The 16397-nt window shown below is 47.5% G+C and overlaps 1 protein-coding gene across 1 annotated transcript in view; it reads left to right on the forward strand.

The window, feature by feature from the left end:
• LOC122556957 (homeodomain-interacting protein kinase 4-like) overlaps positions 1-15945 on the forward strand; it is a 23266-nt gene extending 7321 nt beyond the window's left edge. The window contains exons 2-6 of the mRNA XM_043704193.1: positions 1999-2768; positions 9121-9478; positions 12937-12991; positions 14204-14300; positions 15667-15945. Of these exons, the coding sequence (XP_043560128.1) occupies positions 1999-2768; positions 9121-9478; positions 12937-12991; positions 14204-14300; positions 15667-15705 (1319 nt within the window). The 3' untranslated portion in view covers positions 15706-15945. The remainder of the gene's footprint in view (positions 1-1998; positions 2769-9120; positions 9479-12936; positions 12992-14203; positions 14301-15666) is intronic.
• The last annotated feature ends 452 nt before the right edge of the window (positions 15946-16397 follow it).

Here is a 16397-nt window from a genome sequence, read left to right on the forward strand (position 1 = left end):
TGACTGTTTGACTCGCTTCTGTTCTCAGCTGTACTCGTCTCAGATCGATCTCTTTCCTCACTATCTCCCTAGGTCCCACCCCCCACCTTACTAGTTTAAATCCTCCCAAGCAGTTCTAGCAAATTTCCCTGCCAGTATATTAGTCCCCTTCCAATTTAGGTGCAATCTGTCCTTCTTGTACAGGTCACTTCTACCCCAAAAGAGATTCCAATGATCCAAAAATGTGAATCCTTCTCCCATACACCAGCTCCTCAGCCATGCATTCATCTGCTCTTTTCCTCCTATTCCCGCTCTCACTCGCTCGTAGCCTGGGAGTAATCCAGATATTAATACTCGTGAGGACCTCCTTTTTAAATTTCTGCCTAACTCTCTGTAATCTCCCTTCAGAGTCTCAACCTTTTCCCTTCCAATGTTGTTGGTTCCAATTTGGACAATGACCTCCTGCTGGCCCCTCTCCCCCCGTGAGAACATTCTGCACCCTCCGAGACATCCTTGATCCTGGCACCAGGGAAACAACACACCATTCTGCTTTTTTGCTGCTGGCCACAGAAACGTCTGTCTGTACCTCGGACTACAGAATCCCCTAACACAATTGATCTCTTGGAAGCCGATGTACCCCTCGTTGCATTAGAGCCAGTCTCAATACCAGAAACTTGGCTGTTCATGCTACGTTCCCCTGAGAATCCATCTCCTCCTACATTTTCCAAAACAGCATACCTGTTTGAAATGGGTATAGCCACAAAAGACTCCTGCCCTAGGTGCCGACCTCTCTTAGCCTTCCTGGAGTTAACCCATCTCTGTGACTGTATCTGAGACTTTCCCCCCTTCGTATAACTGCCATCCATCACATACTGTTGCTGTTGCAAATTCCTCATCGCTTCTATCTGTCTCTCCAACCGGTCCACTCGATCTGATAAGATTCGCATCCAACAGCATTTATGGCAGATATAATCCGCAGTAACCCTTAAACTCTCTTTAAACTCCCACATCTGACAAGATGGCTCTGACTTCATGGCCCATATCAGGATTCATTCCCGGCCAAAGATCATCGTGCAGCCAGACAGGGGCAAGGGTCAATGTGTGAAACCTCCCAGCAGCCACCAACAACGGCAGGCAGAGGACGGAGGAGAGGGGAGTGTGTTACTGGAAACGCACAGGAGGTCAGGCAGCGTCCGAGGAGCAGGAGAATCGATGTTTCGCGGAAATGCCCTTCATCAGATGCTGCCTGACCTGCTGTGCTTTTCCAGCACCACACTCTTGACTCTGATCTCCAGTATCTACAGTCCTCACTTTCTCCTGGTGGACAAAGGGGGTCAGCCGTGCAGCGAAAAGCAAACTGGGACTCCTTCCACCACCGGCCTGGCTCCAAACTCCCCCGGGCGGGTCAAACCGCATTGTGCCATGGCCAGTTGGATTCCATGAGAGGCCACTCTGGCTCATTTGATGGGTCAGGTTGGTGCCAACAGGGCAGGGTTGGAAACTCTGATCCAACTGGAATGGATGTGAGACTCACATCCTTGACTATCCATGCTGAGGTTTCAAAGCTTTTTGCAGAATATTTCAACATTCCATGAGATAAATGACTCTTGAATAACCGTGTACGGTTATTATAATAGGACATGTCCCCAGGTTTCATTGCTTCTTGCTTCTTTCACAATTTAAGGGTGGCACAGTGGCTCAGGGGTTAGCACTGCTGCCTCACAGCGCCAGGGACCCAGGTTTGATTCCAGCCTCGGGTGACTCTCTGTGTGGAGTTTGCACATTCTCCCCGTGTCTGTGTGGGTTTCCTCTGGGTGCTCCGGTTTCCTCCCACAGTCCAAAGATGTGCAGGTCAGGTGAAATGGTTGTGTTAAATTGCCTGTAGTGTTAGGTACATTAGTCAGAGGGAAATGGGTCTGGGTGGGTTACTCTTCGGAGGGTTGGCGTGGACTTGTTGGGCCGAAGGGTCTGTTTCCACACTGTAGGGAATCTAATCAAAAGTTTTTTTTCCTTCCAAAGAACCATACATTCAGTCGAGATTTTACCGATCCCCTGAGATCTTGCTGGGATTACCATTCTGCGAAAAGTTGGACATGTGGTCCCTTGGCTGTGTTATTGCGGAGCTGCACCTGGGCTGGCCCATCTACCCTGGCACAAATGAGTATGACCAGATCAGGTATATTGTTGAAACCCAGGGGCTCCCGAGTGACCACCTGTTGGAGGTAGCCAGAAAAACCCACCATTTCTTCAAAAAAGCTCGTCAACTTAATTCCACCTACCAGTGGACACTGAAAACAGTGGACGAATATCAAGCAGAGACCATGCTACAGCCACTGGAGACCAGAACAAGAAGCATCCATTCACTTGACCAGCTTGCAACCATCAACCAGAGCAAAACTGTGTTCCCAGACAAGGAGCTCAAAGCTGAATTATTTGATCAGATGGCCATGGTGTCACTCATAAAGAAGATTCTCACCTACGACCCAGGGCAACGTCCTGCCCCTAATGTCGCCTTAAAGCATCCTTTTATCACCATGAAAAAGCTCAAATCCAAATACAAACATACCATGTATTACCAGGCGTCAAGACAAGCTCTCTGTGCAGCTCTACGCTACGATGAATGTCCAAATGAAAAGGAGGCTCTGTGCTGTCATCGACTCAAACAGAGTTGTCACTTCAGTAGTGAGTCATACCCACAGGTCCATAGGCATCAAAAGCCTCAAGTCGCCAATCAGCAGGTAGATACTGATGACTTGGATGGTACAACTGCCGATGATTTCGAGAAACAGGTTGGTCTACAAATGTGGGAGAAAGGGAGGACTGCAGGTGCTGTGTGGTGCTGGAAAAGCACAGCAGGTCAGGCAGCATCCAAGGAGCAGGCGAGTCAATGATCCAGGCATCAGCTTTTCATCATTCCTGATGAAGGGCTTATGTTCAAAACGTTGACTCTCCTGCTCCTCGGATGCTGCCTGACCTGCTGTGCTTTTCCAGTGCCATACGTTTTGACTCAGATCTACAAATATGCTGTGTGTTTGGGAAATAATTCTCCTACAGAATTGTTGCTGTAATGTCGCACAGTCTTTGTGAGATATCAGGCTCAATGTTTTGTAAGTATAAAGAAAGGCAGGTTTCCAGTGCCTTAATTGCCCCCCACCACACGCACACACACCCACCCACCCCCACACCCCTATGCTGAGTGTGAGTAATGGATGTGGTACAGTCACCTCCTTGGATCACCTGTCCTGAGCCACTCGTTTGGTCTAGAGGGACGGGTCGGCTGGGATCTTGTTCCCTAGCTACACCTGTCACCAGGGGAACAGGCATCACCAGGGGAACAGGCATCACCAGGGAAACAGGCATCACCAGGGAAACAGGCATCACCAGGGAACAGGCAGCAGCAGGGAAACAGGCATCACCAGGGAAACAGGCAGCACCAGGGAAACAGGCAGCACCAGGGAAACATCCTGAGCCACTCGTTTGGTCTAGAGGGACGGGTCGGCTGGGATCTTGTTCCCTAGCTACACCTGTCACCAGGGGAACAGGCAGCACCAGTGAAACAGTTAGCACCAGGGTAACAGGCATCAACAGGGAACAGCCAGCAGCAGAGATACAGGCAGCACTAGGGAAATAGGCAGCACCAGGGAACAGGCAGCTCCAAAGGTACAGGCATCACCAGGGAACAGGCAACACCAGGGAAACAGGGCAGCACCAGAGGTACAGGCATCACCAGGGAACAGGCAGCACCACGGTAACAGACAGCACCAGGGAAACAGGCATCACCAGAGGTACAGGCAGAACCACGGGAACAGGCAGAACCACGGGAACAGGCAGCACCAGGGAACAGGCATCACCAGAAGTACAGGCAGCAACAGGGAACAGGCATCACCAGAGGAACAGGCAGCACCAGGAACAAGCAGCACCGGGGGAACAGGCATCACCAGAGGAACAGGCAGTACCAGGGAAATAGGCAACACCAGGGAACAGGCAGCGCCAGAGGTACAGGCATCACCAGGGAAACAGGCATCACCAGGGAAATAGGCAACACCAGGGAACAGGCAGCACCATGGGAACAGGCATCACCAGGGAAATAGGCAACACCAGGGAACAGGCAACACCAGGAAACAGGCAACAGGGGGCACACTTTAGGGTTCGGCATGGTGGCACAGTGGTTAGCACTGCTGCCTCACAGCGCCAGAGACCCGAGTTCAATTCCTGCCTCAGGCAACTGTCTGTGTGGAGCTTGCACATTCTCCCTGTGTCTGCGTGGGTTTCCTCTGGGTGCTCCAGTTTCCTCCCACAGTCCAGAGATGTGCAGGTCAGGTGAATTGGCCACGCTAAATTGCCCGAAGTGTAAGGTGAAGGGGTAAACATAGGGGAATGGGTCTGGGTGGGTTGCTCTTCAGAGGGTCAGTGTAGACTTGTTGGGCCGAAAGGCCTGGTTCCACACTGTAAGTAATCTAATCTAATCTAATCTAATCTAATCTAATCAAGCTGGTATTCCACCCTCAACAAGATTTCTGCAATGGGGAGTTGAGGAAAACGTTTTCATACAATGAGTGGTTAGGATCTGGAATGAAAGTTGGTGGAAACTGATTCAATCAAGCCATTCCAGAGGAATTTGCATTACTATCTGAATTTGAAGTATCTGCAGTGCTATAGGGAAAAGGCCGGGGGAGTAGCAGGAAGTAAATTGCTCCTTTGCAGGGCTAGCGAGCAACCAACAAACAGAACGGCTTCCTTCTGTACTGTAACAATTCTATAGTTTTGTGATTCTGAACAACATGGTAGCTAATACAATTCTAAAAAATGTTTAATTAATTACTTTTCAACCTTAGTCATACCTCTCAAACTCCAGAACTCCCTGGTTAAGTGGGTTCTATGCTTTCTCTGGGCTCCCTTGTACCACTGAGCTGAAGAACAAGTGGTTAGCACCACGTTATCGAATGTGCAACACTGAAAAGGTGCACTGATGAATGTGCTGGGAGTTGTATGGGAGGAGAATCTGGCCTGGGAAAGAGTGAGGATTGGCAGGGCAGGGGAATGATGGAGCTCCAAGCTGTTCAAGTAAGAAAGGCGACAACCATTGAGATACTTGCTTTTCACTGGTCAGTCATAAGAACCATACCAGGCAAACATTTTGCAGCATAAGGTCGCTTTCTCATTAGAGAGAGCCAGTGGGTAGTAGTTTAGTCGGGTCACCACACCTCAGGCGAGGGGGAAGGTTGAGAAGGAGAGTCCTTTATTGTAACCCAATTGAGCTCATGCTGTTGGTGTTACTCTGCATTATAGAGCAGTCATCAGCCATGGGGTCAATGGGCCATCACCATGGGGTCAATGGGCCATCACCATGGGGTCAATGGGCCATCACCCATGGGGTCAATGGGCCATCACCATGGGGTCAATGGGCCATCAGCCATGGGGTCAATGGGCCATCAGCCATGGGGTCAATGGGCCATCACCATGGGGTCAATGGGCCATCACCATGGGGTCAATGGGCTGTCACTATGAATTAATGGGCCATCACCATGGAGACGATGGGCTGTCACATTATGTAACAGCCACTGGGGCAACATTGGATAGGGACACCAAAGGGACATTGACATTAAGGAAATACACGTCTGTGACTGGTTTATACATTTGGATATGTTACAGCATGATTCCATTGATACACATGATTTGGGATGTTTATTTTGTGGCAGGTTTTGTTTTTTGCTGTAACAGTCAGCAACAGAGGGAAGGTGGGTTTCGGAGTGGATGGTGAATGGGAAGTTGGAAGTACAGTTCCTGGTATCTCACCGTGTACAGTCTGGGGCTGAGCAGGCTTGTCGAAATGACCTTCCCCTTGCTCTTTCTCCTGACTAATGTTACTTTGCTGGGGGTAGGCATTGTCCTCCCTAGGGTGATGAAGTTGTGGAGCAGATCAGCAGGAGTTTTGACACTTGCCCTGACAGTGCTGTGGGACTCTCTCACAGGGTGCAGGCCATGATAGCATTGTTTGAGAGCCTCAGGGGTCAGTTTTATCACAATTCCATCTGAGTTTGCACTGTCCTGGATGTTGACGGCACACCAGGAGTCACACGTACCCATGAAGTACTAACCAATCAGAAGCCAAAGGCCATTTCTGTGTGTGCGCCCCCCCCCACCGCACCCCCCCTCCCCCACCAGGGAGATGGTGGCTATCGGTGACACAAGATCCATCAGAGCGTTTGTATTGTGGGTGCACGCAGGTGCAACTGAATGCCTGTGGGTGGGCAGGGGGTCATTGGAGGGAGGTGGGCATCAGGTTCCCCACCCACCCCCATCCCCACCCCCAAACCTTCCCAGGGCCAGGCCCTCACTTTGGCACTGGATTCACTCAGTCAGGGAGCTGGTAAACATGAGTTTGCTTGCCAAGTTCCCCACAGTGAGACCACCCACCCACCATTGGGTAAAGACCAGGAATGCCAAGAGAAGACCCTGATTGGTGAGGGAGGAAGGCTGGTCAGGGGTCTGTCCCCCTCGACATGGAGGTGAGAGGATTGTGGGGTCTGCGCCCTGCCACTACTGTCATTTCCTGTCTGATCAAATGTACCCCTCACCCACCCACCCACTCACCCAACCCTATATGATGGAGGATACAAGATGCTGCCCTGTCTTCCTGATTGAACATCCGAGAAGGGAATCTCTGCCTGAACATTCCTGATTAGATACATTGTTCCGCTGAAAGTTCCTCTCTCCTGCTTCTCCTCTTCCAGCAACTTCTCCTGCTCAATCTCTGTTCAATCTCCCCATCAGGCTGTATTCCAAAGGGAATGTCTCCCAGCAGACCCCTGTGTGGGATCAGTTGGTTCCTGCAGACCCCTGTGTGGGATCAGCTGGTTCCTGCAGACCCTCGTGTGGGATCAGCTGGTCCCTGCAGTCCCCTGTGTGGGATCAGCTGGTTCCTGCAGTAGCCTTTCGAGTGAAAAAGCAGCCATCCCACTGCCTGCAGATTTCAGAACAGATCTAGAACAGATCTAGAAAGCACCCATTACTTGTACAAACATAGCAACAATTGTCTGAAATAAGCCAGCAGCTATCCTGTAAACAGTTGATGACCCCTTCTAGAGTCACAGAGTCCTACAGCACACAGACAGGCCCTTCGGCCCAAACTGGTCCATGCTGACTAAAATGTCCATCCATGCTAACCCCATGCACTTGGCCCATATCCTTCTAATCCTTTCCTATCGCGCTGCCCTCCACTGCCTCTGCTCCAATCCTGACCTCACCATCAAGCCAGCAGATAAAGGGGGTACAGTGTTAGTCTGGCGCACTGATCTCTACACCTCTAAAGCCAGGCCCCAACTTGAAGACACCTCCTCCTACCGCCCCCTCGACCATGACACCACCCCCCCCATCACCAAACCATCACCTCCCAGACCATACAGAACCTCATCACCTCAGGAGATCTCCCACCCACAGCTTCCCAACCTCATAGTCCGGGAACCCCGCACTGCCCGTTTCTACCTCCTTCCCAAGATCTACAAGCCTGACCACCCTGACCGACCCATTGTCTCAGCATGCTTCTGCCCCACTGAACTCATCTCACAAAACGGAAACAGACCCTTCGGTCCAACTCGTCCATGTCAATCAGATACCCTAAATCAATCTAATCCCATTTGCCAGCACTTGGCCCATTTCCCTCTAAACCCTTCCTATTCATATACCCATCCAGATGCCTTTTCAATGTTGTAATTGTACCAGCCTCCACCATTCTGTGTACATTCCTTACATGCACCGCCCTTTGTGTGAAAAGTTGCCCCTTAGGTCTCTTTTAACTCTTTCCCCTCTAACCCTAAATCTATGCCCTCTCATTCTGGAGTCCTTCTTGAATGTTGTTGGAGCTGCACCCATTCAGGCAGGTGGGGAGTATTCCAGCACACTCCTGGCTTGTGCCTTGTCAATGGTGGATTTTGGGGAGTCAGGAGGTGAGTTACTTGGTGCAGGATTCCTAGCATTTGACCTGCTCTTGTAGCCATAGTATTTATATGGGTTCAGTTCTGGTCAATGATAATCTCCAGGATGATACAGTGATGCTAATGCTGCCGAATGTCAGTGGGTGATAGTCAGATTCTCATTTGTTGGAGATGGTCATTGCGTATCATCTGTATGATGTGAATGTAACTTTCCACCTGTCAGCCCAAGCCTGGATATTGCCCAGATCTTGTTGCATTTGAACACGGACTGTTAAACATTGTTAAATATCCCCACTTCTGACCTTATGATGGAGGGAAGGTCATTGTTAAAGCAGCTGAAGATGGTTGGGCCTGGGACACTACCCTGAGGAACTCCTGCAGAGGTGTCCTGGAGCTGAGCCAACATCCACAGCCATCTTCCTTTATATCTGATATGACCCAAAGAGCTGAGAGATTTTCCCCTGATTCCTATTGAATCTGGTTTTGTTTAGGCTTCTTGGAGCCATACTCAGTCCAATGTGGCCTTGATGTCAGGGACAGCCAACTCAGCTTTAGAGTTCAGCTCTTTTATCCATGTTCAGGCTATAATGAAGCTGACAAAGTCATACTGGACTCAACATTAACTCTAGGTGATGGTGAGGACTGCAGATGCTGGAGATTAGAGTCAAGATTAGAGTGGTGCTGGAAAAGCACAGCAGGTCAGGCAGCATCCAAGGAGCAGGAAAATCAACATTTCAGGCATTCCTGAGCCTGATGAAGGGCTCCTCCCCAAAATGTCAATTTTCCTGGATGACTCTCAACTGCCCTCTGGGCAATTAGGAATGGGAGTTCCAACCTTCCAGCTCAGCACTGTCCCCATGACCTGTCCTACCTGCCAATCTCCCTTCCCACCTATCCACTCCACCCTCCTCTCTGACCTATCACCTCCATCCCCACCCCCATTCACCTATTGTATTCTTTGCTATCTTCCCTCCATCATTTATGTCTCCACCCCGGAGGCTTCCTGTCTCTATTCCCGATGAAGGGCTGTTGCCTGAAACGTCGATTTTCCTGCTCCTCGGATGCTGCCTGACCTGTGTGCTTTTCTCACGCCTTGGTCCTCCCCAACCTTCCTGTTCCTGTTGCCTCTGGTCCACCTGCATTCGATCTAACCCCCTCCCCACGCTGGCTACTGTCATGCACTTTGTCAACTTCTTATTTCCAACAGGAGGCACAAGACATGAAATCTTTTCCGGAAGAGAAGAAGAATTTGAGCAGTGATGTGCGGAAGATATCGCACTGTCGATCACGGCAAAACGCCATTAAGCTGCTGGGGCGAATGTGGTCCAGACCAAGGAAATCAGCTCCCACTGAGCAGCCGAAGGAGAGTGTTTCCTCTGTCCCTATACAGAGAGGGCGGTCATTAAAACACCATCATGGAGAAAGTGGTCTGCTTCTGTCTAAGGAGTGGAGTACGTTAAGTGTTGGCAGCTGGTCTCCCCTTCTCTGTAACAGTGAAAACGCAGCATCCCTTGGAGTTTCTGAGAAAGAGCAACTCAACTGTAACTCCAGCAAAGCTCAGGAAGGTAAGAATGAGATTATAAATGAACAAATTTGAAAGGCAAGAATGCAATGGGGAAAAAAAAGGTTACGCTCATCAGAGCACAGAAATGTAGAAACACCGAATATTAATGGGAATGCAGGGTTTGGAATACAGAACAGGCCATTTGATATTGGCAGGGAAAGGAGGAAGGCTAGCCTGGGCAGCAGGTAACAAATTACAGGAAGGGAGTCCATAAGCCCTTACTCTTGGGGAATAATTAAATCATATCGAATTATATCTAAAAACCAACAGAACTGTGGATTAGATTTCCTACAGCGCGGAAACAGGCCCTTCAGCCCAACACTGACCCTCTGAAGAGTAACCCCCCCACCTCTGATAATGCACCTAACACTATGGGCAACTTAGCATGGCCAATCCACTCTGACCTGCACATCTTTGGATTGTGGGAGGAAACCCAAGCAGACAATGTGCAAACTCTACACAGACAGTCACCCGAGGCTGGAATCGAACCTGGGTCCCTGGCGCTGTGAGGCAGCAGTGCTAACCACTGTGCCACTCACTGGGTGCTGGAAATCAGAAACAAAATTAGAAATTACTGGAAAAACTCAGCAGGTCTGGCAACATCTGTGGAGAGAAAGCAGAGTTAATGTTTCGGGTCGAGTGACCCTGTCAGTTCTGAGGAAGAGTCACCAGACCTGAAATGTTAGCTCCGATTTCTCTTCACAAATATTCATCTGCTTTTTGAAAAGGGTTCAGATCCTTGGTGAAGTACTTACTCTTATTTTAAGAAAAAGATTAGAGTGTTTCTGAGCTGTTTCCATCATAGAATGAATAACCTGGGAACTAGGATCGGACTTCAGTAAACTGTGTGTTCGCTTGTCACATGGTTTCCTGCTCACTCTGACAAACAGGAGAATTTCAGAGAATTGGAATCCAAGCAAAGGACATCTCCAACATCTTTCTAAAGGTCACAGTTGTGTTTGGTTCAAGAGCCTGTGCCTGTGTTTTGTATCATAGGATCGGTTATCTTAGTTGGTCTTAATGACATTGGTCCATGGGACCAGTTCCTGTACTGAGTTAGGCGGGGGTAGTCAAGCAGTCAACCCAGACCACTTGAGTAAACAGTTTCTGAGGCCTCGGGTTTGTTAGACAGCCTGAATGGGTGTGGCCAGCTCACACAGATCAGGATTTCTGGGTTTTGGTTTCTCGGTAACATCAGAAACTATTGGGATCACAGCAGAGTTGGAAGCTTCAGTGAATGCCTCCTGGCTGCTACTCTCTCTGAACTTTCTCCTGATGTTTTTTCCTCCTGGATTGGAGAACTGCATGTGAGAATCAGTGTCTGAATGTGTCTCTTTGCTTAGGGGTGTGTAGGTGGGATGTTACTGTATTAGAACAGTTAATTAGTAATAGTTATTATACCTGCTATTCAGTTACATTTTCCAATAAAGTTATTCTAACTTTTTTGTTGTATTTTAGTTATAGTGTTTAAATAAATTGTGTTTTTGATTAACGTTGGGTAGTTGGACCAATCAAGTTGCATCCGGAACACAGCACCTGGCATTAACCTTCAAGATAAGGACAAGTTCAGGTCTAGGTACCTTCTTAAAATACTTTGAGGGGGTCTGGCCTGGTCCATAACACTACATGAAGAGAGAGAAATCCAGTGTCACAATTAACTCTTTCTCGGTGACGAAAACAAACTTGGTCTTTCTGTCCGTCTAACCCTATCTGTATCATTCGACACAGTTGTTGATATCTGCCTCTTCATCTTGCTGCACTCAGGCAGGACTGCTCTCATTTGGTCTCACTCTGATTGGTCCATCATAGCCATAGTGTCCAAGGCCCAATCACCTGCAGCTGTTTCGTCAATGACCTTCCCTCCACCAACAGGTCAGAGTGTAGATGTTCACTAATGATTGAAAATGTTCAGCACCATTCACCACATACTGAAACAGTCCAAGTCCAAATTCAGAAAGATCTGGGCTTGAACTGATTCACAGTCAGGCAAGTGTCAGGCATTGACCAACTCCAACAAGAGAGAAGCCAACCATCATTCCTTCACAGCCAATGGAATTATCATCACTGAGACCTCCACTATCAACACCCTGGGGGTTGGTATTGACCAGAAAGTGAGCTAGGTTAGCCATATACACACAGCGGCTACAAGAGAAGGCCAGAGGTCGGGAACTCACCTCCTGAGTTCCTCTAAAGCTATCCGCCATCTAAAAGGCCCAAGTTTGAAGTTTGATGAAACACTTTCATCTGCCTGGATAAACGTAGTTGTGACAACCCATAAGAAGCTTGACACCATCACAAAGCAACTCACTTGACTGGAACTGTATTATTTTTAGCATCCCCTCCACAGCTGCACAGCGGCAGCAGTGTGTAGTACCTACAAGATATACTGCAACGACCCAGCAACACTCCAACATTCACACCTTCCAAACTCACAACCTCTACTACCAAGAAAGCTAAGCAGCAGATGCACTAGAACACCCCCAGCTACAAATTCCCATCGGAGCCACTCACCATCCAGTCTCAGGGCTCTGTCACCATTCCTTTACTGTATCAGGAGAAAATCCTGGAAATCCCTTGCTAACATCACTGTAGGTGTACTCTCACACAATCTGGACTGCAGTGGTTCAGAATCAATCAGTTTATTGAGGCCACACACTGAAAACGTACCCCTGCGCTGTGACACAGAGCTGACCTGTTCCAAAGAAAGTGTTTGCTGTCACAGGCAAACTCCAAGCATGCCTCATGTTGAAGCCATGAAATGGCGATTTGATCTGTGTGGATTTGATATTTCGCATAGAGCAGGTTATTTCTGGTGTATTGTCCCAAATCAAGCCCATCATTCCAGACAATTCCAGTGGGCTTAAAGCATTTACATAACCATTAATAGAAACAGTTTGTTTAGTGGTGGATTTCAGGATTCACAATATGATTCTCAAAATATTAATAAGCAGACTGTTGGTCTGCTCAGGGTACAGATGATTCTTTCGGAGTGTGGTGCTGTAAACCTGCACGGCTGTAAGGCTGAGACATTGAGAATTTCAGGATGTGGGCTATCAGGGTGGTGAACATTAAGGACAGCGTGTGAGAGTGGGAGACCTTCAGCCTTGAGTGGGCCAATGGTGGACTCACAGGTTTGTGGAATGATGAGTCTATTCTGTTACGGATGAATGGACGTGTGCCTTGTAGATGGTACACACTGCTGTCCATCTGTGGTGGACCGAGGGAATGCTGAAAGCTAATTTCTCATCAACTTGAGAACTATAACTGTGGACAAATCTTTTATTGAGTTCAGTTTTCTAGATTTTAAAGGCACTAAGGTATACAGGAAGGAAATGGGAATAGGGCATTCCGATATAGGATCAGCCCTGGTCATATTGAATAGTGGAGCAGGCTCTCAGTGGCCTACATTCCAGTTTCTATGTTTCTATTACACTGTATTTATACCTTTCTAACCTTTAGGAAATAGAAACACAACCATTGGAACTGAGAACCATTCTGCAGGTGGAATTGAGATGTAAGTGCTGTGATAAAAGTTTTTGCACAGAGGAACCTCGATTATCCAAACACCAATTATCCAAATTTCAGATTATCCAAACAAGATCGTAAGGTCCCATTGCTCGGGTAAACAATATTATCCAGCATTCGATTATCCAAACAAAATACTCACCGTCCATGTTGTTCGAATAATTGAGGTTGCTCTGTTATAATATTATATCACATTCATTGTGTGAAAGCACTGCATGTGAAGGGTGTTTTAATAGCTCTCTTAGATAAACAGGCATTTCCTTCAATATCAGTGAGATAGTTATATTTGTTTCTCACTGCGGGGTCAGTCTATCTGTGTGTTTGCTCCCCTAGGAGATACAGCCAGATTTCACTGTCTACATTAAATGTCAGGGCATGTAAAAGATATTAGAGCATATTTTATTTGGCACTGTGCGTTTGAAGTTCCCTTTCCAAGATTATTTTAGCCTGAATAGCTAACACCACCTCCCCCCCCCAAAGTGGAGCACTGATTGTGGAATCAGGTGTCACCTCCAATGCTCCATGTGACCCCATATTGAGGTCCTGATTGGCTTAGTTCCTTACCCAATGCTGACACTCCCTCTCTCCATGACCATTCTCCTCAGCCTGAGCCAGATTTTTCAGTTCCTTCCCATCCTTTCAAATCCTGACACCAAATCCCAATACCCAGCCAGCAACCAACAGCACGGACCCCCCAGGATACTCAACTCAGCCCCTGCCTTTCTGGTCCCTCAGAATTCCAATCACCGGCTCTCCATTTCCTCACTGCCAACAAGTCCTTGAGCTGACCTGACCCAAGCATTGGCCTTTGAGGGTCACCATGACACCAATAACAAGCTCCTTGTGAATTCAGTAGGTCAAAGCTCCACAGTGAGATACCTGAAGCCTAATATACTAGAAGTTGTGGACCTCACCACCTTCTCACCATCTCCCTCCCCCAATCCCCATTCCCACAAACCCAAAAATAATGTTTGAGGCCATGCAGTCTAAATGCAATGCAATTTGTTTGCCTTGGGCCAGGTTTAATTTTTGCAAACTGTGTCCCCCCCTCAATGTCACTGACGTTTATTTACACTCAGCTCAGTTTGCTCCATACCCAAGGAGCACGGCGAAAGGATAGAGTTCCGGTGACTTGAGACTTTGCGGCGTCTGGTGCATACAATTAAATCTTTAATCTCCTTTTATTATTGTTTTTCTTCAGTGCTGACAAAGCAAAATGTGAAATCCAGACGCTGAAAGATTTCAACAGGCAGGATAGTGTTGGAAAGCACTTCCTAAAACGAAAGGACCTAAAGCTGGTGAGAAAGTTTCACCTGACTGATATTATTGAATGTGGTACCTTTTACAAATAATTGCCAAGTGATTGGATGACAGCTATGGCTGAAGCTATGTTAGCCTTGATTCTGCTGTAGTACACTCACTGTCATCTACACCCTACAGATCCCCGATACTATTCCGAGAAGGTTACAAGAGGTTATTGATAGCAAAGGTTCAGAATTGACACTCCTGCTTCTGTCATTGTAGATGTCAGTAAACATCATACTACAGCACCTCTTAAAAATTCTGAACTGAATCCACATGATTGATCAGTGAACTGGGATTTCTTTCTTGCCCAAGGCTAGTGCTTGCATATATATATACACTTTCATGTTAGCAAGTCAAATCTCTCTTTCAACCGTTCATGTAGTTCAAAGTTACACTGGGGCATTTTGGCAGTTGTTGGTCTTAGTTGGGTCATTGTTTGGTGTGGGTCCCGGAAAGGCAAAAACCATGCAGAGGGACAGCTCGTCCAGGATTCGATGTTCAGTTAGAGAATTTCACCCCTTGCTCCCATCCAAACCAACCGGAAAAGCAAATTGCTGCAGATGCTGGGAACCTGAAATGAATGTAGACACGTTCTAGAATTACTCACCTGGCCAGGGAGATTCTAGAGAGAGATAACATTTCATGTTGATGGCCTCTGGTCTTTGCTAATTCTGTTTCTCTTTCTCAGAGGCTATAAGACATGTTGGAACATCAAACAGTACAGCACAGGAACAGGCCCTTCGCCCCACAATGTTGTGCCGAACATGATGTCAAATTAAACTAATCCTTTCTACCTGCCCTTGGTCCATATCCCTCCATTCCTTGTATATTCATGTGTTTATCTAAAATCCCTTAAACACCGCTATCCTATCCTGGCAGTGGATTCCTGATGAAGGGCTCCTGCCCGAAAAGTTGTTTTTCCTGCTCCTCGGATGCTGCCTGACCTCCTGTGCTTTTCCAGCACCACTCTAATCTTGACTCTAATATCCAGCATCTGCAGCCCTCACTTTCGCCTAGTGAATTACACACTCCTACCACTCTCTGTGTAACAAACGTACCCCTCACATCTTCTTTGAGCTTTCCCCCACTCACATTAAATACATGCCCCCAGTTTTAGAAATTAGTAACTCCAGCATCTTTTTATTTCTATTTCCGGACACCAGTCGGCTCAGGTGAAATAAAGTCTCTGAATATGTCCCTCTTCATTTATAAGCCTAGGAACCACGAAAGATGGGGGACCCTCCTGCAATGTTTTAAGTGTTAAAGGCACATCATTGATGGTAATAAACATGCTATTGTGGCATTGCAAACTGCATTTTAGAATATTGGAATAATTTCAAGTATTATTTCATAACACAGGCTGGATTGCACCCAGGGGAGAGAATAACTGAGAGGTAGAATGAGAGGAGATCACTGCAACACTGCAGGCAGCTCCGAAGGGCTGCTGGTATTCGAATGTTAGGAGGACTCCTTGTTAATAATCATTCGTGTCCTGAGGAACTCGCTTTCTGTATTTTGATTTCAAAAGCCCCTAGTGTCCAAGATTTTTTAAAAGAAAGCTGAAGAATTTGCACTTTTTATATAAAAGTAATCCTTTTCTATTTAATGACTATATATATGTATGTGTGTTAGTCATGGTGTTGGTGACATAGCTAATAAATCAGTTACCATCTCCATTATTCTCCACATGTGGTCCTCCTATTTTCACTGCTCATTCACACTGATAATATTCTTCTTCCTCAGTACATGAGTCTGAAAATGTCATCGATAAAGCGTACCTCTGTGGCAGGTATCCAACCCCCCCTATCCCCAGTGTCTGCCCACAATCTACAAGGCACAGATGACAGTGTGACAGTATACTCTCCTCTTGACTTCACCAATAATGCAGAAGCTTGACACTGTCCAGGACAAAGCAGTATGCTCGACTGGCAAATATAAAATATATGATTTGAGAGCTTGTTGCTCCAAAAGCACAACAGGTCAGGCAGCATCCGAGGAGCAGGAAAATCGATGCTTTGGGCCGGAGCCCTTCCTCAGGAATGAGGCTGGGAGCCTCCGGGGTGGAGAGATAAATGGGAGGGGGTATGGAG

The sequence above is a fragment of the Chiloscyllium plagiosum genome, chromosome 14, assembly GCF_004010195.1.
Source record: "Chiloscyllium plagiosum isolate BGI_BamShark_2017 chromosome 14, ASM401019v2, whole genome shotgun sequence".
Taxonomy (NCBI): Eukaryota; Metazoa; Chordata; class Chondrichthyes; order Orectolobiformes; family Hemiscylliidae; genus Chiloscyllium; species Chiloscyllium plagiosum.